This window comes from Oncorhynchus mykiss, chromosome 28 (assembly GCF_057628025.1).
Source record: "Oncorhynchus mykiss isolate SJ-2025 chromosome 28, ASM5762802v1, whole genome shotgun sequence".
In the NCBI taxonomy this organism is placed as follows: domain Eukaryota; kingdom Metazoa; phylum Chordata; class Actinopteri; order Salmoniformes; family Salmonidae; genus Oncorhynchus; species Oncorhynchus mykiss.
In genome coordinates, this window is record NC_143049.1 from 19228155 (window position 1) to 19254517 (window position 26363).

The following is a 26363-nucleotide window of genomic DNA, read 5'->3' on the forward strand; positions in this document are numbered from 1 at the left end:
CGGTCTGAATACTTTCCGAATGCACAGGTATGCATAGGTAAACCTGCAAAAGAGCGAATGCAAACCAGGAAAAAAAGCACAACACTCCCATGTGACAAATTAAAAAACACACAACCCTCCTGAAAGAAAAAAGTTCAGTTAGACAACCCTCCCCTATTTTGGTCCCCTCCAGTAAATGTCGAACTGTCCCTAAGATAGTTATTTATGGAAAAAATGACAAAGTATGCACAAAAGAGAATTAATTAGAAGAATAGGAAACATAAAGTCATAAATGTTTTGCTTGTCTTTTATTTCATGATTAATATTCACATCACTAGTTAACAATGAATCACAATGAACAGCTCTTTCATACCAAATGACATTACTCAAATCGAAAGGGAAACAATTAACTCCTCCTATCTATGACAGATGTTTACAATCCATTGCCTTCTGCATGCTCTTATGGTGTGCACTATGGAGAATAATACACACTGTAGGTGTGCTCTAAGAAGAAGCACAGCTATGGGCTCCTTGATGCTTTACAGAAGCACACTACATAACACATGCCAAAAGACAGTTACTGTTAGTCTCACAAGGGGTGGGGGGTGTGTCTGGACGACATTCAAGGGCTGTGTGTGTCAGGTGTCGCATGTGGGAGCTTGACCTTCAACCTATCCTCACAATGTCTGGTTCATGATTACAGTTGAGCACTCGATAAGCTCGCCAGCGACACAAAACACTTGGAAGAATATGCATTAAATCGGATGATTCTTTGTTTGTGGTAGATTCTCTACATATAGTAAGTCTACGTGTAAGAGGCAGATAAAAGTGTTCATTTATTCAAGCAAATATCACTTTATCCACTATAGAGTTGGAGTGGGTAAAAGCACACCTAGACCATCCATTGAGAAGTTAACCATCGCTGAATGCTTAAGCTATTCACAGTCTGCTGCAGTCCCCATACTGGACTCGACACACACTTCCTACTGTCAGTCAAATTTATATTGAGTATAAGTGTCTTATTGTGATTTTTTTTTTTTTACAACAAAACAAAAGGTTCATACATATTATATTCATATCTTGCATCTTTAATATATTAAATTGTAAAAACATTCTTGTACTTCAGCCCTTTCTGAAAAAAGGCAGACTCCAGAAAGAAAACACTCTCCGGAAATGGGTTCATGAACGTGAAAGACATTTCTCAACATCCATAAAGACCCTAACATCAATACCTTGTTCTCCTGTGGTGATGAAAACATGTGGATGTCTATATACAAACGAATGTGTGAAGACTGATGGAAGGGTGGTGGTGCAAGTTAGCATTTAAGCGTTGGAAAGGTGAGTGTTCATAAATGTGATGCCTAACAGGCACAAGGAGAACAGACTGAGCGTGAGTGACCACTGTACCCAAAGCATGACACCAAAGTCCACTAACGTGACCAGTGAGCAAGGTTACCACCAAGGAGACTAAAAGACAAATCTGTTCATCCAATCATGGCAACAGTTCACTCAAACATACTGTAGAGCTCAAACATGAAATGTACATGCCACTGTGCATTCAAAGTGCTTTCATCTGCTTTCATCAGTGTAAGGCTTAGTCTTCAGGAATAATTAATTTCATTACACATTTTTTGAACTAACCATGGGAATGTTGGGGGAAAGAATACCTTAAAAATATCATAAGGTGCTTTTGCTTTTCTTTCTCGATAATTTGATCACTTGCTCTTTGATTCTCTCGGCCATTGACGATCACTATTATTTCCTCCACCGCAGTGCACACACTCAAATAGATTCCGATTACACCCTACCGACAGTACAACAAATAAATCAAAGTAAAAGTGTTTTAGGGTGGGGGACACAAATGTACTTTTTTTGGGAACTGTACACCTGTTACAGTTCAGCCTTGAGAATCTACAAGGCACAATTACACATTGAAATCTGTGGCCATTATCCCTCTTGTTGGAGTAGTGTGATGGATATCTCCAAAAGGAACGGCAATTCTCATGCTCTAAGAGCCAAACTAGCAGTATTTTAAAGGCCACCCGGGTGTCCTTGATCTTGATCCGGCAACGTACCACAAATCCGACAGACTCCACAGACGTCTAAATGTTGATCACAAAATGAGACCATCCCAAAGATCGTTCAACTACTATACACACACACACACACACCAGATCCTAATTCATAGTCATGTATTGCTATACAATTCCATCCGCCAACCTCTTCACAAAACCGATAGCAAGTTAAACAGAGTAATTAGCTTATATATATATTGCTATATATATTTGCTTGGTTAAGCAATTGTGCCCTATTGTTACACAATAATGTCACTATTCACAGTGGAACCAGTAGCATAAGCAGCCATTCAAATCAATTCATATTTAACAGTAGATTAGTTGAGAATAATTCAAATGTACAATTGTTACATTGGAGATCAATGATCATCTTTGTCCTTCAAAAACTCCTCTTGATATTGACTTAAAATTGTATTTGGATTTTTACGCTAATATTGTTAACTCTATCTAAATCTTGCTTTCCTTCAACATGGCTCTCTATTCGTCTTCCCTGTCCCAACGATTGGGCCAACACTACAGAGACTTGATCGTCATTGGAGTATCTCCACTCTCCTGGTGCAATCATAGGCCTTTCCTCACTTTGTTTGCTGCCTCCTGCTTACTATTCTGTCCTGCCTCAGGCATCCAGTCTCTGTGCACAGACCCTCAGAGGGTTTTTCTTGCTCGCTCTCTTGACTGTAACGTACTGTAGTTTACATGTGCGAGTACGGGTGTGTAAGAGCTAGTTGTATCCTCAGGCAAAGACCACTCACTGTATTGCTTTCAGAGAGATGTAACAGTAAAAGGAAAAAGGGTATATCGATGATTAAACAACAGAACAACACATCAGCTCATTGTCACAATAATTTACGAAAACACAATACAGAGGTTTTTTTAAAAGAGAGATGTTAAATATCCTACTGTTTGTAACAGCCTACTAGTTTCTTATTGTTGAGAGGGTTGTGTGTGTGGAGGGGGGGGGGGGGGGGGGGGTCACATGTTTACAGAAGGTTATCTAGACATACTGAATTGGTTAAGTGAGGGGGTGGCATATTAGCCGCTGTTCATTGGGATGACATGACAGTCCCACATGCTCACAATAAGGGGTGCTTCACTAATCATCAAATTGTACTGCATAAGTGAAATCTGGGGTCCTTACAGTACAGGGGAGGCTATGCTCATCCAGAGGGTTAGATATGGTAAGGAAGGTTTTACATCTAGGGTTAGGCCTGTCACATACATAGCAGTGGCTCATTGTGATAGTCTATGACAAAAAAGTCATACTAATATACAGTGCGACACTGTAGGTGTTTGTGATTTTGATCAAGACTGCACTACTGTACGTATAAGAACAGTGCTTATAGGCTGGAACAAAAGAAGCAGGCGCTGACATAACTACAACAGAACACTGAGGGTCTAGATTCTAGAAGGTTCACTCTGAGGTCAAACTACTCCCCTTATATTACAGCAAGACAAAACTCCACTGTACAGAAATACCTTGCTCTATCTGTCTGAACTCTGGTCTCTATACTTTAAAACGGGCTCTTCTGAGACCACTAAGACAGATATTCAACGAGGGTAGAGAGTAGTGATGCGATACTGTATTGTGAGGTAAAAGGAGTAAGTTGGAATGTGCTAAAGAAGTCCTTGTCCTGCTAGCATTCAGTATTTTTCCCCCTGCCCCAAGGCTGGGTGACGAGGGGTTGGGTCGGAGCTGGAGGGTGTGGAGGAGGAAGCTGGCGGACCCCAGAGAAACACAGAGAGAGGTGCTGCGATGGGGGTGAGGGGGGGCCAATCGGGGTGGGCCAAGAGATAAGGTCGGCGCCGTTTGGTGGTGCGAGCCCGTGCGTTCTCGCGAAAGCTCAGCTTATAAGACTCAATCTGCAGGCAGATACAGACACAATGGAGAAAGATGGAGGGATAGGGGAGAAAATTAAGACGAGAAAGTGTAGAGGGGAGAGTAAACTGGTTAGACTTATGGCATAAAATAACGTACAAATGTTTTTGTGCAGAATTTCTCATTTGTAGCAAGAAAGCTAAAAAGGAGCCTACTTATCTCTCATCTGAGCACTCGGCAACGGAGGCCATCTCAATATTAAAGCTCTGAGAGTGCATGACAGTGAAAGTGCTTTTTGGAGCAAGGGGCACCTACTTGTCTCAGGGATGCGTTTGTTCATGCCCATCGGGTCACCCCCAAAGGGATTAGGAGGAGGCGTCGCCTTATTCCCGTTCTCCTTAGCCATGCTTCCTGCGCCTGTAGCTGGAGCTCCACCAGGGGGAGATGTTTTCCCTGCAGCTTTCTCCAGCATTCCCACAGCCTGGAAACACACCAGCATCAGAGTCAGACACACGCTGATGTTAATTAACAATCATTTGTTCATTGAAAAAGTGTTTATGCATTTTTATAAGTTCAATTATCTTTTCTTTATCTGTTGTGATTCTATGAAGCAGTAGTGAGGCCGGGTAATCATTAATGCCATCTAGTGGACAAACTCCCTTAATGCATGATGACATTGCTTGTTTTAACAGGATGAAATTGCTCTCTGTATGTGGGCAACCAGCATGTTCAAATGAAACTTTTCCAACACCACAACCACAAAGATGCTGTGTTTTTGTGTTTTGCAACATACAATTGCTTTATAACTTCAAGCTTTCTGAAATGTATTTAAATAAATACTTTCATGACCAAATCCTGGTTAGATAGAAATGTTAATTACTATGTGACGACAACAGAATGGTGACCTTACCTTGATTGGTCCATCCCCTGCCTCAAGGCCAATATTGTCCATTGACCCCACCTTGGGCTTCCCATTACCATTGCCATTGGCCTTAGCCTCATTCTTCACATCTCCACCCCCTGTAGTGGACACACCTTAGTTACAAGTAGGGTAAGAAGATAATTCATTTGGCATAGGATGCTTCCCAATGGAACCTTATTCCCTAGTGCACTACTTTTGACCAGGGACCATGAGGCTCTGGTCAAAACTAGTGCACTATGTAGGGAATAGGGTGTCATTTGGGATGTAGATATATTTTCCTAAATCATTAGGAGTCTTACCTGGCTTGTGCTTGATGTTGTCCTTAGAGCCACACTTGGAGGTCACTTTGCTCAAGTCCACCTTCTTATGCTGAATCTGGACCTGAATGCACGCAAACAAACAACACAAATGTTGAAGTATGAATGGCAAACATGAAACAACACCCACTCTGAAATTCACACACAATGCCTTGAATCACTCTCGCCCACCAGTGTAACACTGATTATGAAATTTGGACAGATAAAACGCTGAGGTACTGTAAATTGGAGAAGTAGGCAATTTGAAGTATCCATTTAAAAATATTGTTTGTCACCTAATGAGGAAAATGCTTGTTGCAAAGTAAAAGAGTGAGAGGCAGATAGAAAGCTATTATCTCGTAGGCTAGTTAGTTGGGTGAGAAAGGTCACACAAACAGCACAGCACTCGGACCTAACATTATTCACTGAGTATAAAAAACATTAAGAACTTTCTTTGACATAGAAGGTGGTATACCAGGTGAATCCAGGTGAAATCTATCATCCCTTATTGATGTCACTTGTTAAATCCAATTCAATCAGTGTAGATGAAGGGGAGGAGACAGGTAAAACAAATAATAATAATAATTCAGCCTTGAGGCGACTGAGACATGGATTGTGTATGTGTGCAATTCAGGTGAATGGGGAAGTCAAAAGATTTAAGTGCCTTTGAACAGGGTATGGTAGTAGGTGCCAAGCACACCAGTTTGTGTCAAGAACGGCAACACTGCTGGGTTTTTCACGCTCAACAGTTTCCCGTGTTTATCAAGAGTGGTCCACCAGCCAAAGGACATCCAGCCAACTTGACACAACGACAACGGTGGGAAGCATTGGAGTCAACATGGGCCAGCATCCCTGTGGAACGCTTTCGAGTCCATGTCCAACTCAATATTAGGAAGGTGTTCTTAGTGTTTGGTATACTCAGTGTATCTAGGCTGGTCAATAGGGCTGACCATAGAATTAGAATGACTAGAACGTTAGGACATTACTCTGTCCAATCGAGCATGTCAGTGGGATATGGGGATGGAGGCAGCAGCCACATGGGACCACCATGTGTTGTACTTACATTCCCTCCACCAGGGACATGCTTGATATTATCCTTGGAGCCACAGCGAGAGGTGATATGGCTGAAGTCCAGTTTTTTGTGGACTATCATAACCTACAAAACAGCACAGTAGCAGAGGGGAATGGGTCACTATGATGAGTGTAGAATTAGTGGAAGATGGTGGAGGAGCAACCAGGATATAAAAGTGAAAGCAATTTGAAGAGCATACAGTATGGTGTTAACTCTTACTTGCTCCTTGTAAGTAAAGTCAAGTCACACAACAGTCAGAAATGCTGGCTGGTCAGACATCAGTATTTACATGCAAATGAGCTCAAATCCAATTCTAGATGTGACTGAGAACTATTGCAGTGTTACTCTCTCTCTCTCTCTCTCGCTCTCTCTCTCTCTCTCTCTCACACACACACACACACCCAAACAGATATACTAGCCAGCCAGCTTTTCTCTGATATCAATTATTGATTTCAAAACATTGTCACACAGCAAGGGAACTTCTGTTCAGAAACCTTGAATGAAAAGCACTAGTCTGCTTTCTGCATTTCTTTTTTGCTTTGTATTCTGAGACGCCTGGTGTTTGGATGAGTTTGCGGCTCTGTGACGCAGGTAGCAGCACAGGCAGGCTGAGTCACCCTCTAAAACACACTGCAACAGCCAAGGTCTGTTAGTTCTCACTGCCTGTTCACCCTGCCTCCAGTTCATATATCACTGAACTCAACTCACAGGTGTTGGACAACCAACGGCTACATTACTCTGCTATATCACTTGGCTGATGAGTGCTGGAGCTTGTTTCTGTATTGCTTATCTTGGACATTTGCATTGAAAGTATAGTAAGCATAACTTTTTCACCGCGACCGGCGATCAGTTTACCCACCAATTTTTTTTACCCCTACATCACTGATTCAAATCCTTAATTGAATCATACAAGGCTAATAGGACTGTATACAGTTTAAGGCTAAACTACGAAGTAAACCCAAATGAACATTAACAGTGGTATTGGTTGCACTACGAACTCAAAAGCCATCCAGGGCCTCTCAAAATACTCAAGCTCAGGGCTCTTCTAAATGTACCAGGTGAACGGGAGGACCAGCGAAGGACAACGGTCCCTGTGGTGTTCTGGGTAGTGCCGTGGTTGTAGAGGTCAGGGGAATGATGGCAAGGTCTTGTCTGTCTGTTTTTCTGTCTGTCTGTCAGTTAAGCTGTGCATTTCAGGGGATACAGAGACTTGTCATACACTGTCCACAACCATTCCACATTTTATACCGGAAAGCAACAGGTTTCCATGAATGAGAAGAAAAGGTGAGAATGTGCATGAGTGAGTGTGTTAGAGTGTGACGTGTCTCTATTTATGTGTTTGTGTGTGTACAAGTAGGTTCAAATAGTCAGTGGACAAAAATATCCACTTATGCCAATTCCTTCAGTGTGATATCAGAGGAGAGAGAGAGTGGTTAGGCACACGGGTGAGAATGAAAGAGGGGTGTGTGATGATAGGGACTCACTTTGCCCGGGCCGTCTTTGGATTGGGAAGCCCCCGCCGAGGAGACCTGAGGGGAGACAACCACCCCTGGGTCAATACCAGGAGACAAGGCTGCCCTGGGCCCTGGGTCAGTGCCACAGGAGAGTGTGGTGGTGGGTGTATGGATGGAGGGAAGTGTTCTGCTTTTCAGCTACACCACCTGTTTGTGTCACTGACGAGTTTCGAACCCAGGTCTCCTGCATGGTAGAAGAGTGCTTTGGCTCGCTAAACCAAAGCCTAGGCATTGGCTCAGGGAGCCAATTCAACTCTTCAGTTCTCAGGCAAAATTAGTGGAAGTGTGTGCAGGGTTGGTACTGAAACTAGTTTTTTTTAGATAGTTTTTCTAGGGAGTCTCCCTTATGCTTTACATCACTGTGACAGGCAACCTTTTTGTTGGATGGACACTGTCACAACCAATGCCGTAGGTAAAGACTGGACATGACGGCTATTTTCCAAGATGATCATCTGTATGAAAGGATTCCTCTTTTCAGAGTGATCTTTATGAATACAGGTGACAGCACCTTGTATCAGTCTGTCAAATGAGTGACGGCGGCTGTCAGTTGTAACGTAGAGAGACGAGAGAGAGAAAACAAAAAACGTTACAGAGAGGAAAAGGGGAGAGAACAGAAACGGAACTACAGAATGAAAAATAACAGTAGAATTAGACAGATAGTTTGCTTGACATATTTGCTCTAGGGTTAGCGTGCATTGTGCCACTATTCAGTTGAGGAGGCCAATAAAGGTGGCAATGACTAATGAGGTGGTATATGGTCTTGTTATATGGTAGCGGTGAGGAGGTTTTAATAATATGGAATTTGTATGATAATTTGCTTGTGAGAAAAACCCTGCTATGAATGGCATTAGTTGGCAGCATTGAAAGCACTTTAAATATGCTAATACAAAAATGTCTATGTGTCATGTCGATCTTCTTAAATAGACCCATCACCACAAGCTTCCATGTACAGTACATCTCTATCCCTGGTTACCGCACCTTGCCGCCGGTAGGCTGGTACTTCATGTTGTCTGTGGAGCCGATCTTGGAGCGCACATTCTTTAGGTCCGGCAGGGGTGCGTTGATAGGTCTGGGAGTCCTAGGTGCTCTGGGTACAGGTGGCTTCCTCTCCATAGCGGTCTGCTTGGGCACTGGGGGTTTGGTGATGCGTCGGCGAGGCTGCTCCCCGTTGGTGGCAGGAGTGCTCGGAGCCGTGGCGGAGGTGCGAGGCACCCTGGGCTTGGCTGGGGCAGAGAGAGCGAAAGGACATGAGGAACCATAGAACAGTACCCTCTAACGGCTGGAGCTGAGCTGATCGCACACAGCACTGACAATGACTTACTAGGAAACAATGGGCTGGACGCTAACAAGTCCACTGGGAAGTATGAGGAACCACACTACTACTACCTACATACAGTAGATACTGTGGTCTCTGGTAGTTAGTTTTACAAGGCTGGGTCACCAGCCCCTGATTTGATGACTAATGAACATCTCAGAGGAGGAAACGACAGGATTGAGGGTTCAGTCAGTTTTTTCATTAACTGGAGCTACTGTGGAGACACAGGCAGCTCAATTCTGATCTTTTTTTCACTAATTGGTCTTTTGGCTAATCAGGTCAGCTCTGAAAAAGTTCTGATGTGAAAAGATCTGATGTGATTGGTCAATTCAATTACTGAAAAAAATTAAGATCAGTAAACGCAGCCTACATTTCTGTTTCCCTCTGCATCCCTGTCTGTCTCTTAGCCACACATATCCACTGTGTTTGTCTCTCTGTGTAATCATAATGACACTGTCAGGAGAGATTAAAACAGGATGTCTGTCCTAACAATTTCAAAGAACACATTAAACTCCAGGGTGTTTTAGTTGTATACTGAGATACTTAGATTGTGTAGGTTGGTTGTTGTTACTTGGTGTTGTCTTCAGCGTACTAGGCTTCTTCACGTCACCTGGCTTGGTATCATCAGTCTTGGGAACTGTAGGGTAGAGGACATAACCAAGCTCACCTTACAGGATTTAGACTTGTGAACAATGTATGATCTGGGGATGACCAATGAATTCTGACTTTGGGTTTTTGAATATCACCATCATCAAGAATAAAGTACCTTAAAGGATGTAAGTTTGCACGGTACAGTTAGAGTTAGCGCTCACCAGTGTTGCGGCGCAGAGAGGGGGCACTAGCAGAGGGGCGTGGCCCAGCAGGTTTAGTAGTGGCGGTTGTCGAGGAACCGTTCTTATTTGCCGTGCCATTGGCCTTTGGCACAGGAGGACCGTTTTCCGGAGTCTGAGTAAGCAAACGGGAAATCAGAGAATGGTTGTTGTGGAAGAGAGTGCGGGACAAAAAGGAAAGTGATTAGGAAATGAGGGAAGCAAAGATTGGAAACAGAAATTAGATATTGGAAATGTACAGTATGCTGGGGTTTTCAGGGAGGTGATAGACAAGATTCAGTTTGTAGGACTACCCTAAATGGTGAAGAGACTGGACAGAGGTCATAATGCAGGGAGTTGGTGGTCCACAAACTATGAGTGAGAGTCAGTAGGTGGGCACTGGACAGTTATACGGCAGAACCAAACAAACGGGAGGGGGACAAGGTGCCAACCACAGAAGAGGAGGCCAGTGAGAAGACACCAGAGGAAAGTGGGAGGGAACTCACCATGGACTTGGTGGCTTTAGGGGTTTGACTGGCAGTGGGCGTTGGCTGCTTGGTGCAAGCAGTGGGAGTGGTTGCCTTGGTAACGGGGCTTTTTTTATTGGCAGAGCTTGAGGTGGGGGAGGAACGTTTTGGGGGGCCAGCTGCGTCCCCAGTGGACAAAGAGGTGGGCCGTGTTTTGGCAGAGTTTGGTTTGGTTGACCCAACAGCAGGCTGTACAACAACGTCACACGATAAAGGAGAAAAGAAGCAAACCAAAAAGCATACAACAGAGGACAGGCAGGATAGTAAAGCAGCAGAAGCAGGATTCACTAACACCAAATCATAATCAAACCAAGAGCATCAGCAGAGCAAATTGGCAGTGACGAATTGCACATAAGCATGTGCATACAAACACACACAGACACACACACACGCACACACACACACACACTAGAGATGGCAGTGACAGTTGCAGAAGCAGCTTGCTGAGATTAAATGAATGGCAACATTGTCCCAGCCTTTCCTTGACCTACCTTGGCCTTACTGTCTGGGCTGGTGAGGTCCTGCTTGCTTCCGTTGGTTGTTTGGGACTTTGCAGTACCTTTCCCAGCCTTTTCATTATTTTCAGCTTTGACCATCTTGTCAGTTTTCTCCCCATTTTCTTTCTTCTCCATCTTCTCATCTTTGTTTGTCTTCTCTGGCTTGTCCACTTTTTCATTTGTATAATTCTTCTCCGTCTTATGGAACTTCTCTTCATCTTTGAGGATCTTCTCAGATTTTGAGGTCTTGTCGGCATTGTCGACTTTCTTAGATTCATCTTCTTTCTCTTTCTTCTCCATCTTGTCGGACTTCTCCGTCTTCTCAAATATGTTCAAGTTATCTGTCTTTGGGAAGAAATCTGCCTTCTCTTGTTTGTCCTTATTCTCTGCTTTCACTGTAGAGAGACAAAAACAGATACATATTTAGCAAACCTGCAATACTGTATAAAAACACCAAAATTACTCTAAGGATCAAATACAGGTAGAGAAACATTTCAAAGTGCCAGACTCACTTTCAGCCATGAGAGCGATCATATCTTATTGTGTGTTATTAACCTAAGCACAGATTCAGACTGGCATTAGCTTGAGAATCGAGCTACAACAATGCATCCTAAAAATGCCACCTAAGAATACCACCAGCGTATAAGGACAACAGGACTTTGTACATGTTGCGGCTGTTCAAATAGGCAACTAAATGTCAAACCTCTAAAATACTCTGATTGATCGTCACAAAATACAAGCGTTCCGAATACTGCCATATTTTACTCATATGATGATAATCTATCAGTGATAATATTTTGTACTACACCCCAGAGCAACTCATTGGTGTGGAAATAAGAGTGAGGTCACTACAGTGACCAGTCATGGCATGGTGGTGTGTAGTCTAGGCAGGGCCACAGAAAGTCAGGGCTGAGCCCAGGGTCGAGCAGGGTGGACAGAACAGCACATTGTTGGCATCGGCTCCTTATGTAACCCATCCTCAGTGACCTCAACAGAGAGAGAGGGTATGTCTGTAATGGCACCCTATTCCTTATGTAATTCACTACTTTTGACTAAGGCCCATAGTTTTCCTCTCTCAGGCTGTATCCCAGGGTACCATTTGCGATACAACCCGAGAGAGAAAAAGCAACTTGTCAAATGGATTAGGAAATGTGGGACAGATTAAGTTGGGTCAAAACATGACCCATTGACGTAATGACTGAATCCGCTTTTCAAAGAAAATTCTGACCAATTAGTTGACTAGAGCATCAAAATTTAAAAAGACAGCGAGGGAAAATGGATTGTAAGTTTACGGCAGATCAATGTGTCAGACAAGATCATGGATTTGCCACAATGGTACAAAACCATGAACCAATCGAAAAATCAATCAAATGATTGAGTACAGTATACAGGACTGACCTTGTTGTGCCCATGGTTGGCTTTAGGAGCCCTGGTTCCAGTAAATGTCATACACTATAGACCAAGGGTAGGCAACTAGATTCAGCCGAGGGTCAATTTTCATCAGAGCAGAGGGTCTAGGGGCCAGAACATAACTATAATAATTTGTACACAACAAAATGACTACAACTAAGCCCCAAAAAGATTGTATTGAAAAAATAACTAATTTCATACCTTGGTTACATATGTCTGTTTTTTTATTTGTGGGAATTATTTATATATTTATTATTTATATATTATAATTATTATTATTTGTTTGAAACAGATTTCCTGAATTAAACTCATTTTTTAAATCATCCGTTCACCTACTCTGTATATAAATATACATACAGTACTAGTCTAAAGTTTGGACACACCTACTCATTTAAGGGTTTTTCTTTATTTTTTACTATTTTCTACAAAATATTAAATAACACATATGGAATCATGTAGTAACCAAAAAAGTGTTTAACAAATCAAAATATATTTTATATTTTTAGATTCTTCAACTTAGCTACCCTTTGCCTTGATGACAGCTTTGCACACTCTTTGCATTCTTTCAGCCAGCTTCACCTGGCATGCTTTTCCAACAGTCTTGAAGGAGTTCCCACATATGCTGAGCCCTTGTTGGCTGGTTTTCCTTTACTCTGTGGTCAAACTCATCCCAAACCATCTCAATTGTGTTGAGGTTGGGTGATTGTGGAGGCCAGGTCACCTGATGCAGCACTCCATCACTCTCCTTCTTGGTCAAATAGCTCTAACACAGCCTGGAGGTGTGTTGGGTCATTGTTCTGTTGAAAAACAAATGATAGTCCTACTAAGCGCAAACCAGATGTGATGGAGTATCACTGCAGAATGCTGTGGTAGCCATGCTGGTTTAGTGTGCCCTGAATTCTAAATAAATCACTGACAGTGTCACCAGCAAAGCACTCACACCTCCCCCTCCATGCTTCACGGTGGGAACAACGCATGTGGAAATCATCCGTTCACCTACTCTGCGTCTCACAAAGACACGGTGGACGGAACCAAAAATCTCAAATTTGGACTCATCAGACCAAAGGACAGATTTCCACCAGCCTAATGTCCACTGCTCGTGTTTCTTGGCCCAAGCAAGTATCTTCTTCTTACGGGTGTGCTTTAATAGTGGTTTCTTTGTAGCAATTCGACCATGAAGGCCTGATTCACAAAGTCTCGTCTAAACAGTTGATGTTAAGATGTGTCTGTTACTTGAACTCTGAAGCATTTATTTGGGCTGCAATTTCTGAGGCTGGTAACGCTAAGGAACTTATCCTCTGCAGCAGAGATAACTCTGGGTCTTCCTTTCCTGTGGCGGTCCTCATGAGAGCCAGTTTCATCATAGCGCTTGATGTTTTTTTTCAACTACACTTGAAGAAACTTTCAAAGTTCTTGACATTTTCCAGATTGACTGACCTTCATGTCATTTCTCTTTGCTTATTTGAGTTGTTCCTGCCATAATATGGACTTGATCTTTTACCAAATAGGGCTATTTTCTGTATACCACGCCTACCTTGTCACAACACAACTGATTGGCTCAAACGCATTAAGAAGGAAAGAAATTCCACAAATTTACTTTTAACAATGCACACCTGTTAATTGAAATGCATTCTAGTTGACTACCTCATGAAGCTGGTTGAGAGAATGCCAAGAGTGTGCAAAGCTGTCATCAAGGCAAAGGCCGGCTACTTTAAAGAACTTCAAATACAAAAATATATTTTAATTTGTTTAACAATTTTTTGGTTACTATATGTGTTATTTCATAGCTTTGATGTCTTCACTATTATTCTACAATGTAGAAAATAGTAAAAATAAAGACAAACCTTGGAATGAGTAGGTGTGACCAAAATGTTGACTGGTACTGTATATACACTACCGTTCAAAAGTTTGGGGACACAAAGAAATGTCCTTGTGTTTGAAAGAAAAGCACATTTTTTGTCCATTTAAATTAACATCAAATTGATCAGAAACACAGTGTAGACATTGTTAATGTTGTAAATGACTAATGTAGCTGGAAACGGCAGATTTGTTTATGGAATATAGGCTTACAGAGGCTCATTATTAGCAACCACCACTCCTGTGTTCCAATGGCACGTTGTGTTAGCTAATCCAAGTTAATCATTTTAAAAGGCTAATTGATCACCAGAAAACCCTTTTGCAATTATGTTAGCACAGCTGAAAACTGCCGTCCTGATTAAAGAAGCAATACAACTGACCTTCTTTAGACTAGTTGAGTATCTGGAGCATCAGCATTTGTGGGTTCGATTACAGGCTCAAAATGGCCATAAACAAATAACTTTCTTCTGAAACTCGTCAGTCTATTCTCGTCAGTCCATTCTTGAAGGCTGTTCCATGCAAGAAATTGGCAAGAAACTGAAGATCTCGCACAGCGCTGTGTACTACTCCCTTCACAGAACAGCGCAAACTGAATCTAACCAGAATAGAAAGAGGAGTGGGAGGCCCGGGTGCACAACTGAGCAAGAAGACAAGTACATTAGAGTGCTTAGTTTGAGAAACAGACGCCTCACAAATCCTCAACTGGCAGCTTCCTTAAAAAGTACCCGCAAAACACCAGTCTCAACATCAACAGTGAAGAGGCAACTCCGGGATGCTGGCCTTCAAGGCAGAGTTTCTCTGTCCAGTGTCTGTGTTCTTTTACCAATTTTAATATCTTATTTTTATTGGCCAGTCTGAGATATGGCTTTTTCTTTGCAACTCTGCCTAGAAGGGCTCTGTGCAGGGCTCTGTGCAGGCCAGTCAAGTTCTTCCACACCGATCTTGACAAACAATTTCTGAGACAAACAATGAGCCTTGCTTAGTGCATGGGGGCACTGACATGCTGAAACAGTAAAGGTCCTCTTCCCAAACTATTGTCAAAAAGTTGAAAGCACAGAATCGTCTAGAACATCATTGTATGCTGTAGCATTAAGATTTGCCTTCACTGGAACTAAGTGGCCTAGCCCAAACCATGAAAAACCAGCCAAGACCATTATTCCTCTTCCACCAAACTTTACAGTTGGCACTATGCATTGAGGCTGGTAGCGTTCTCCTGGCATCTGCAAAACCCAGATTCATCCGTCGGACTGCCAGATAATGAAGTGTGATTCTTCACTCCAGAGAACAAGCTTCCACTGCTCCAGAGTCCAATGGCGGTGAGCTTCGCACCACTCCAGCCAACGCTTGGCATTGATCTTAGTCTTGACAAACCATTCTTGTGCTGATGCTGCTTCCAGAGGCAGTTTGGAACTCTGTAGTGAGTGTTGCCGACGAGGACAGACTATTTTTATGCTGTACGACCTTCAGCACCCGGCAGTCCCGTTCTGTGAGCTTGTGTGGCCTACCACTTTGCGGCTGAGCCATTGTTGCTCCTAGATGTTTCCACTTCACAGTAACAGCACTTACAGTTGACCGGGGCCGCTCTAGCAGGGGTGAAATTTGACCAACTGACTTATTGGGAAGGTGGCATCCTATGATGGTGCCACGTTGAAAGTGACTGATCTCTTCAGTAAGGACATTCTACTGACAATGTTTGTCTATGGAGATTGCATGACTGTGTGCTCAATTTATACACCTGTCAGCAACGGTGTGGCCGGTCTAGCTGAATCCACAAATTTTAAGGGGTGTCCAGTGTATATATTTTTTACTACAAACTTCAGGGGACCAAGAGAAATCACCGCCTGGTGCTGACCTGTGCTATAGACTAATATAGAGCTGTTCTGTATGCCTGGCCAGTGGTGTAAACATAGACTATAGACTAATATAGAGCTGTTCTGTATGCCTGGCCAGTGGTATAAACATAGACTATAGACTAATATAGAGCTGTTCTGTATGCCTGGCCAGTGGTGTAAACATAGACTATAGACTAATATAGAGCTGTTCTGTATGCCTGGCCAGTGGTATAAACATAGACTATAGACTAATATAGAGCTGTTCTGTATGCCTGGCCAGTGGTATAAACATAGACTATAGACTAATATAGAGGTGTTCTGTATGCCTGGCCAGTGGTATAAACATAGACTATAGACACTATAGACTAATATAGAGCTGTTCTGTATGCCTGGCCAGTGGTATAAACATAGACTATAGACTAATATAGAGCTGTTCTGTATGCATGGCCAGTGGTATAAACATAGACTATAGACTAATATAGACTGATATAGAACTGTTCTGTATGCATGGCCAGTGGTATAAACATACACTATAGACAATATAGACTAATATAGAGCTGTTCTGTGTGCCTGGCCAGTGGTATAAACATACACTATAGACACTATAGACTAATATAGAGCCGTTCTGTATGCCTGGCCAGTGGTGTAAACACATTGTCACATAGAGCATGACTAACACACAGGGACATGATGGTGCTCATGATATTTTACTGCAGGCGACCAGCATCACACACCAGACTCACGCATACATATACACGCATACACATGCATGCACCCACCCACCCACCCACCCCCCCCACACACACAAACACATGCACACACAAATATGAAGTGATGATGCATATAGCTCATTTGCTAGAATTAGTACATGTGTGCATATTGTACAGGATGTCTTTGAAATGACCTTGCATTATACAGAAACACACAGCCACATAAGCAGAGAGATCATTTCCCCATGACTTTCATCCATGAGGTATAAACTACCCTTGTTACAGCAGGAGGATGCTGCCAGCTATTTCTGCTTGCTCCCTACTGTCGCTAGTTGAAGGATGCAAATGTATCATTGTCATGATGGTGTCTTTGTGAGATATATAGCGATAGGCTAGCTGTAGGTGAAAGAGAGCTCTAATACTGTGTGTACAAAACATTAAGAACATCTTCCTAATATCGAGTTGCTTTTGCCCTCAGAACAGTCTCAAGTTGTCATGTTATGGACTCTACAAGGTGTCGAAAGGTTTCCACAGGGATGCTGGCCCATGTTGACTTCAATGCTTCCCACAGTTGTGTCAAGTTGACTGGATGTCCTTTGGGTGGTGGACCATTCTTGATACACATTGGAAACTGTTGAGCGTGAAAAACTCAGCAGTGTTGCAGTTTCTGACACAAACTGGTGTGCCTGGCATCTACTACCCTACCCCGTTCAAAGGCACTTGAATATTTTGTCTTGCCAGTTCACCCTCTGAATGGCACACATACACAATCCATGTCTCAATTGTCTCAAGGCTTAAAAATAGTAATTTCACCTGTCTCCTCCCCTTCATCTACACTGATTGAAGTGGATTTAACACGTGACATCAATAAGAGATCATAGCTTTCACCTGGATTCACCTGGTCAGTCTATGTCATGGAAAGAGCAGATGTTCCTAATGTTTTGTACATTCAGTATATAGGGCAAGCAAAATGGCCTTAGGCTCCAGACTGCCTGCTTGTCTAGTGTTATTGAATCTAAGTGTATATATGAAAAACACAGAGTAGTCATGCAATTTGAAAGCATTCCCAAGAGTCCCCAGTCCCCACATGGTGCCACCAGAAATGACTACTTTCTGTTTAAATGGATACCCAGACTCAATTTCAAATCCATCACACACCCTTCCTTTAGTGCTAGCCACTTGTTGGAGTGCCACTTGATGTGATGTATCACTGAACAACACAGTCATCTGAAGAGATGGGAGTTTGAGATGGTAAATTAACCTCAGCATTTCAATAGACATTCATATTCAGAGGAACTTGACACACATACTATTAATTCTGTATCAAACCCCAGAACTCCTCAACGATGGTATTCTGGTGCCTGTGACATTTTGTCAAAGCAAAATGTTGATGGAGTGTAGACACAACAATGGATGTACACATTTCCTTTCAATTATTCTTTCTGAATTGTAAACCCTTCTGCTCCCTTAAAACACTAAATTGTTTAAGAAGCACATCATCCTAATAAAAATATACCAAAAACCACAACTTCTAGTTGTTGTTGTATTTTTTGTATTTTTTAAAATTTGTATTACATCCATTCTTCTTTTAGCTCCTTCCATTTTCTCTTTCAGCACACCATCATAGTTAAAACAAACAGCCAGCCCAGACGAATACCACTGCCCACTGATCTATATGGTCAGGCATCCCAAATAAACTCCCAAATTTAAGTACTTAAATCAGTGTACACCATTATTTACATACCCAATGAGAGATAGAGGAGCCAGGTCTAAGGTGTATATGAGCAACATGTTATAATGTGGTAATGAGAGCTAGTCCAAACACCAAGAGGAATAGGCCTCAAATCATATCAGTCACCTACCCTCAATGGAGCTTTTGGTATTGATGATGTTGAAGGTTTTTCCAGTGAGGGGAACCGGCAGTAGGACACTCTCACTCTGGCTCTGTGACATCCCATTACCAGTACCTTTCCTAGGGGGAGGGGAGTTGGGGGCCCTGACAGGGCTCAGTGGGGACAGAGGAGAGAGTGTGGGCGACACAGATTTTCTCTCTTCCCCCACTGTCAGAGAGCGTTGCACAGCCGAGTGTGGAGACTTGGACCCCATAATGTTACTTCCAGGTGAGGGCAGGTCCACTAGTCCGCCAGGCTGCACTGGGTACTGGGAGAAGTCAAAGCTACCCGGCACAGACAGGTGGGAGCAGTCAGAAATGGCGCGCCTCACGGCTTTGTGTTGCTGCTCGGTCCCTCCTCCTCGAGGTAAAGTAGGCCCTGTGTCCTCATCATGGTCTTCAGAGAATCCTGACACAGTGCAGTTTCCACCCTTAGAGTAGTTGTCGTTGACAACACCAATGACACAGTAGTTGTCTGCAGGTGAAGGTGCAGAAGTCTGAACAGCAGGCTTAAGGCCTGTGTGGGGTGGCCCAAAGAAGGAGGGATTCCATACACAGTTGTCCACCTTTTGTGTGTTGGGGAACGGTGAGGCGTCATGTTGCACAGCAGGTGACACCCGCAGGGCTGCAGCTCCATTGGCCCTGTGTTCTCGTCCCGGGGTAGAGAAGAGTTTCCCAGGGGAGGCTGGAGAGGGTGAAGAGGAGAGGGAATTTGTGGGGCTCTCCCAAGCACTGCCCAGACCCAAAGGTGCCCCGAGTCCAACACCCATCCTCCCTGGCACCTTGAGGTCAGACGACTCCACCTTGAACCCTGATCCAGATGAAGGTCCATCAAAGAGGCTTGACAGCTTGTCCTCGTCAGTTAGCCTGGGTGCCCCTGGGCTGCCCCAGAAACCTTGTGGTCCCATCTGGTCCTGCTGCCGGTCACAGCCCTGGGGGGCCTGCTGAGGAGACGCCATAGAGACAGAGGGCACCTTGCCCAGCTCAGTATACTCACAGCGCTGTCCACCTCCACCACTCTGCTGCTGCTGATTGGAGAGAGAAGACATCCTCACCTCTCTCTCTCTTCTCTCCGCTGCTTCTAGATTCTTCTAGAACCTTCTAGATTCTTCTAGACAGCAAAGTAAAGGAATCTTCCCTTGGCTGTAAGGAAGGCTGGTAATGTACTCTATCTTTGGTATTTGGTGTTTCTGTGAAGTACAGACTATTTGTGTGCTGGTGTAGTAATTGTGTGTTTCTCTCTGTGCTCTGAACTGATCAGATGAAGCTGTGAGGCTGAACTGAATGCTGCTCCCTCTCCTTCTCTCTCTCTCTCTCTCTCTCTCTCTCCTTCTCTCTCTCTCTCCATTTCTCCCCCTCTCTGACATCACAGCCCTAACAGAGCTTTGGTCACATGACTCCACGGAACATATCCCCATTCGCTAGAGCAGATTCTCAACTCATGCCTTCGAGCTGTAAGCTAAGTCACAAACACACAAACACACACACACACACACACACACACACACACACACACACACACACACACACACACACACACACACAAACAAACGTCACTGACACACACACTAACTAATACACACACCCTCCCTTGATGTTCTATAAACCGCAGCTCTGACTCCTCATTGACAGGCAGCTTGGCATTATATTAGAAACCCAGAAAAGAGAGAGAGAGAGAGAGCAGCTTTGGGCGATACAGGGCCAGTTTCCACTGCCATTCTACTTGAATGAATTTGTCCTCTCTGTAACAGCATCCATTAGTGCTACACATCTCTTCCTGGTTCTGGTGGCATACATTTGCGTTCAATGCTGTTCTGTCATCTCCAATTCTTCACTTAGTTCCATGCCCACTACTGCACCCACTGCCCCTCTCCTCCACCCTGCCTTCCTGCCCCCGTTAGGGGCCCTGGGTGTGCATCTCTGGCTCATGGCCCTGCCTGGAGCATTTTACTCTTTTGTTTATTGTGTTTGTTGTTTGTGGACTTGGTTGTGGACACTGTGTTCCTTCTGTCTGCTGTTGCCACATGCTATGGGCTACTCTGTTAGGACGGTATTGAACGACTGGCCTCGAAAAAAGTGTGCGATAACACTACATTGACATGCAGTATACCCTTAAAAACCCCAGTGCTCCTAGTTATAAACACCTCATCCAGACCTGTGTGAACTGAATTCACACCCGCCGACCTTCTTCACACCAACACGCTGTCCAAATGTTCCCTCTAACATCACTGGTTCAATCCTGTACTAGACCCCTCCCTCTTCACAACTGTCGTGGAAGGCAGACAAAAATAATTCAATCTCTGATGATATCCCCCCCTTCCACCACCCTGCCACCATCCCACGTCCAGCTGCCTGAGGAAAAACAAATTCAATATAAATTATTGAAGGTGACTTAATCCCCCCAAAACAGTCCCCCATTTACTGTATAAGGGGATAGTCAAAGAGGGAATGTATTGTTCAAGGAGTACAGTACAATGGGGTTGATATGGGGAAAACGCTGAACATATTGGAATCACACAGGACATTGTCAACTTCTGAGATCATGTGCCGCTAGCATAAGTGATATTAGATTTCAATAATATCACATTTGAATTCACACTGCAAAGTCATGATGGCAATTGTTTGAGTTGATCACATAAGATACTAATCCACTGACGCAACACTCCTCAGATAAGTATACAAATGCACCATACGGAAGCCTCATTGGTCAACATATTTCCCAAACAGCAGTGTTTTCTACAGCCCTACACACAATATTAGGTCAAAGTTAGACAACACACTGCAACACGTCTGTCTATGACAACAGTCAGCCTCATTCCCCAAACAGAGCCCTTGTCTCTGTTCATTACATCGCTCTAACGGTCCAGTTTCTCATGAATGGACATTGTTATGCAAGACCCATGTCCAACATATTCCTCTGTCTGTTTATGTTTACATCTCTCTAAGAAAGATGACTCTAGCTTTAACTACACTTATAATCCACATTATTTATTTATTTGATTTGATTTAACCTTTATTTTAACTAGGCAAGTCTGAAACTCTTAAGGATCCGCCCCTTTTTTCAATTTTCATCTAAAATGACATACCCACATCTAGCTGCCTGTAGCTCAGGACCTGAAGCAAGCATATGCATATTCTTGATACCACTTGAAAGGAAACACTTTGAAGTTTGTGTAAATGGGAAATTAATGTTGGAGAATATAACACATTAGATCTGGTAAAAGATAATACAAAGACAAAAACGTGTTTATTTGTATTTTTTTGTAACATCATATTTGAAATGCAAGATAAAGGCCATAATGTATTTGTCACGTTCTGACCTTTATTTCCTTTGTTTTGTCTTTATTTAGTATGGTCGTGAGTTGGGGTGGGCAGTCTATGTTTGTTTTTCTATGTTTGGTTTCTGTTTCGGCCTAGTATGGTTCTCAATCAGAGGCAGGTGTCGTTAGTTGTCTCTGATTGAGAATCATACTTACAGTAGGTAGCCTGGGTTTCACTGTTGGTTTGTGGGTGTTTGTTTCCGTGTGAGTGTTTGTCACTTTTCAAGTTCAGCTTTCGGGCAATATCTGATGTGTCTATGTCGTGGGAAATAGTCTTGTTACTTACAATATCATGCTAATCACATTAGCGCACATTATCTCAACTGTCCCCAGGTTGGGACACCAAAAAAAATATTATTTACAATGACGGCGTACCCTGGACAAACTCTAACCCATTAAACACAATCTCATATAATCTTCATGAAAAATACAGAGATCTGTACAAACAAACATTGCACAAATCATTTCCGTTCAAGGCCAAGTATGATGGTAAATATCTAACTGCAGAGAACCAAACATTCTCTTTTTTGGAAATAGATCCCCTCTCCACTCCAATTATAATAGATCCCCTCTCCCCTTCAATTATAATAGATCCCCTCTCCACTCCAATTATAATAGATCCCCTCTCCACTCCAATTACAATAGATCCCCTCTCAACTTCAATTATTATAGATCCCCTCTCTACTTCAATTATAATAGATCCCCTCTTCACTCCAATTATAATAGATCCCCTCTCCACTCTAATTATAATAGATCCCCTCTCCACTCGAATTATAATAGACCCCCTCTCCACTCTAATTATAATAGATCCCCTCTCCACTCCAATTATAATAGATCCCATCTCCACTCCAATTATAATAGATCACCTCTCCTCTCCAATTATAATAGATCCCCTCTCCACTCCAATTATAATAGATCCCCTCTCCACTTCAATTATAATAGACCCCCTCTCCACTCCAATTATAATAGATCCCCTCTCCACTTCAATTATAATAGATCCCCTCTCCACTCCAATTATAATAGATCCCCTCTCCACTTCAATTATAATAGATCCCCTCTCCACTCCAATTATTAGATCCCCTCTCCACTTCAATTATAATAGATCCCCTCTCCAATTCAATTATAATAGACCCCCTCTCCACTTCAATTATAATAGATCCCCTCTCCACTTCAATTATAATAGATCCCCTCTCCACTCCAATTATAATAGATCCCCTCTCCACTCCAATTACAATAGATCCCCTCTCAACTTCAATTATTATAGATCCCCTCTCTACTTCAATTATAATAGATCCCCTCTTCACTCCAATTATAATAGATCCCCTCTCCACTCCAATTATATTAGATCCCCTCTCCACTCCAATTATAATAGATCCCCTCTCCACTCCAATTATAATAGATCCCCTCTCCACTTCATTTATAATAGACCCCCTCTCCACTCCAATTATAATAGATCCCCTCTCCACTTCAATTATAATAGATCCCTTCTCCACTCCAATTATAATAGATCCCCTCTCCACTTCAATTATAATAGATCCCCTCTCAATTTCAATTATAATAGACCCCCTCTTCACTCCAATTATAATAGACCCCTTTCCACTCTAATTATTAGATCCCCTCTCCACTCCAATTATAATAGATCCCCTCTCCACTTAAATTATAATAGATCCCTTCTCCACTCCAATTATTAGATCCCATCTCCACTTCAATCATAATAGACCCCTCTCCACTCTAATTATAATAGACCCCTCTCCACTCCAATGATAATAGACCCCTCTCCACTCTAATTATAATAGCCACCAATGCCACTATGGAGTCATTTTCCATATGTTCCAGTGTACCATTCTCTGTGTAATACGTCTGTGTCCAGTGTGAGTGATATGTCTGTGTCCAGTGTGAGAAATATGTCTGTGTCCAGTGTGAGTGATATGTTTGTGTCCAGTGTGAGTGATAATGTTAGTGATATGTCTGTGTCCAGTGTGAGTGATAATGTTAGTGATATGTCTGTGTCCAGTGTGAGTGATGTTGTTAGTGATATGTCTGTGTCCAGTGTGAGTGATATGTTTGTGTCCAGTGTGAGTGATGTTGTTAGTGATATGTCTGTGTCCAGTGTGAGTGATAATGTTAGTGATATGTCTGTGTCCAGTGTGAGTGATATTGTTAGTGATATGTCTGTGTCCAGTGTGAGTGATAGTGTTAGTGATATGTCTGTGTCCAGTGTGAGTGATATTGTTAGTGATATGTCTGTGTCCAGTGTGCGTGATATGTCTGTGTCCAGTGTGAGTGATATTGTTAGTGATATGTCTGTGTCCAGTGTGAGTGATATTGTTAGTGATATGTCTGTGTCCAGTGTGAGTGATATTGTTAGTGATATGTCTGTGTCCAGTGTGAGTGATATTGTTAGTGATATGTCTGTGTCCAGTGAATACCAGTTTAACAACCAATTCTACTGAGCACAATCACCTCATACCATAACAGCCTTGGAGGAGAGAGGAAGTATGTCAGAGAATTCTATTTCTGGAATCCAACCTCCAGACTGTCACACCCCATTTTTTTCATCTCAGCAGTCCTGAGTTGTTCCATCTCTACGGAAACCGCCTCCCATATCCATGGCAACAAGCACCCAGTCAAAGAGAGGCTGCTATGACGTGGAAGGACGAGAGAGAAAAGGCAAAGGAAGGATGGAGAGATGGAGAGGAGAAGGACTCCAAATGAACACAATCATAAAAAGGGAAGAGGAGAAGTAGAGGGACATAGAGAGAGAGGACTCCAAATGAACACATAAAGAAGGGGAGAAGTAGAGAGAGGACTCCAAATGAACACATAAAGAAGGGGAGAAGTAGAGGGACATAGAGAGAGAGGACTCCAAATGAACACATAAAGAAGGGGAGAAGTAGAGAGAGAGGACTCCAAATGAACACATAAAGAAGGGGAGAAGTTGAGGGACATAGAGAGAGAGGACTCCAAATGAACACATAAAGAAGGGGAGAAGTAGAGGGACATAGTGAGAGAGGACTCCAAATGAACACATAAAGAAGGGGAGAAGTAGAGGGACATAGAGAGAGAGGACTCCAAATGAACACATAAAGAAGGGGAGAAGTAGAGGGACATACAGAGAGAGGACTCCAAATGAACACATAAAGAAGGGGAGAAGTAGAGGGACATAGTGAGAGAGGACTCCAAATGAACACATAAAGAAGGGGAGAAGTAGAGGGACATAGAGAGAGAGGACTCCAAATGAACACATAAAGAAGGGGAGAAGTAGAGGGACATAGTGAGAGAGGACTCCAAATGAACACATAAAGAAGGGGAGAAGTAGAGGGACATAGAGAGAGAGGACTCCAAATGAACACATAAAGAAGGGGAGAAGTAGAGAGAGGACTCCAAATGAACACATAAAGAAGGGGAGAAGTAGAGGGACATAGAGAGAGAGGACTCCAAATGAACACATAAAGAAGGGGAGAAGTAGAGAGAGGACTCCAAATGAACACATAAAGAAGGGGAGAAGTAGAGGGACATAGAGAGAGAGGACTCCAAATGAACACATAAAGAAGGGGAGAAGTAGAGGGACATAGAGAAAGAGGACTCCAAATGAACACATAAAGAAGGGGAGAAGTAGAGGGACATAGAGAGAGAGGACTCCAAATGAACACATAAAGAAGGGGAGAAGTAGAGAGAGGACTCCAAATGAACACATAAAGAAGGGGAGAAGTAGAGGGACATAGAGAGAGAGGACTCCAAATGAACACATAAAGAAGGGGAGAAGTAGAGGGACATAGAGAGAGAGGACTCCAAATGAACACATAAAGAAGGGGAGAAGTAGAGGGACATAGAGAGAGAGGACTCCAAATGAACACATAAAGAAGGGGAGAAGTTGAGGGACATAGAGAGAGAGGACTCCAAATGAACACATAAAGAAGGGGAGAAGTAGAAGGACATAGAGAGAGAGGACTCCAAATGAACACATAAAGAAGGGGAGAAGTAGAGGGACATAGAGAGAGAGGACTCCAAATGATGGAGAGAAAGGACAAAGGAAAAGACAGCGGGAGACTCATCTCTTACAATCTATCTTGTGGAATGGCAACAAAATCGGGTTAGATGAAGTCAAATAAAGTGTCACATCGAATGAAGTATCAGTTATATGAAGTCACACATCTGATGGTCCAGCGGACTGATCCGGATACACCAATTAAACTAAATCCAATCATTCTGCCAAATTATGCCCCTAAACGAAAACAGGGTAAAAAAAAATGGAAAGGCTTGAGACATGGAAAAAGACCACACTGGCTGAGTGGAGTTTAATATTGGCTTTATAGACATAATTTGCCTGGCTGAGAAATCAGAACACATAACCGTGAGGAAATGCAGTGAGCTGTCTTTCAATCAATTCCTGTAATAATCAATGAGCGTCACCAGAAATGTTATTATTGGAATCTGTTTTTTCGAATCAAAATGATCATAATTGTGAATATATTTGCAGTATGATATGTTTTGATCATAGTTATCAACCTTAGTTAGTAG

At 42.8% G+C, this 26363-nt stretch overlaps 1 protein-coding gene across 1 annotated transcript in view; it reads right to left on the reverse strand.

Annotated features, from left to right (window-relative positions):
* Positions 1-277: 277 nt before the first annotated feature.
* Positions 278-26363, reverse strand: part of LOC110508665 (uncharacterized) — a 56580-nt gene continuing 30494 nt past the window's right edge. The window contains exons 7-19 of the mRNA XM_090224745.1: positions 19804-19896; positions 18494-19613; positions 10817-11217; positions 10305-10514; positions 9802-9934; positions 9561-9626; positions 8653-8897; positions 7645-7689; positions 6152-6244; positions 5092-5173; positions 4781-4890; positions 4186-4351; positions 278-3914 (exon numbers count right to left, since the gene is read on the reverse strand). Coding sequence (XP_090080871.1) covers positions 3910-3914; positions 4186-4351; positions 4781-4890; positions 5092-5173; positions 6152-6244; positions 7645-7689; positions 8653-8897; positions 9561-9626; positions 9802-9934; positions 10305-10514; positions 10817-11217; positions 18494-19613; positions 19804-19896 — 2769 coding nt within the window. The 3' untranslated portion in view covers positions 278-3909. The remainder of the gene's footprint in view (positions 3915-4185; positions 4352-4780; positions 4891-5091; positions 5174-6151; positions 6245-7644; positions 7690-8652; positions 8898-9560; positions 9627-9801; positions 9935-10304; positions 10515-10816; positions 11218-18493; positions 19614-19803; positions 19897-26363) is intronic.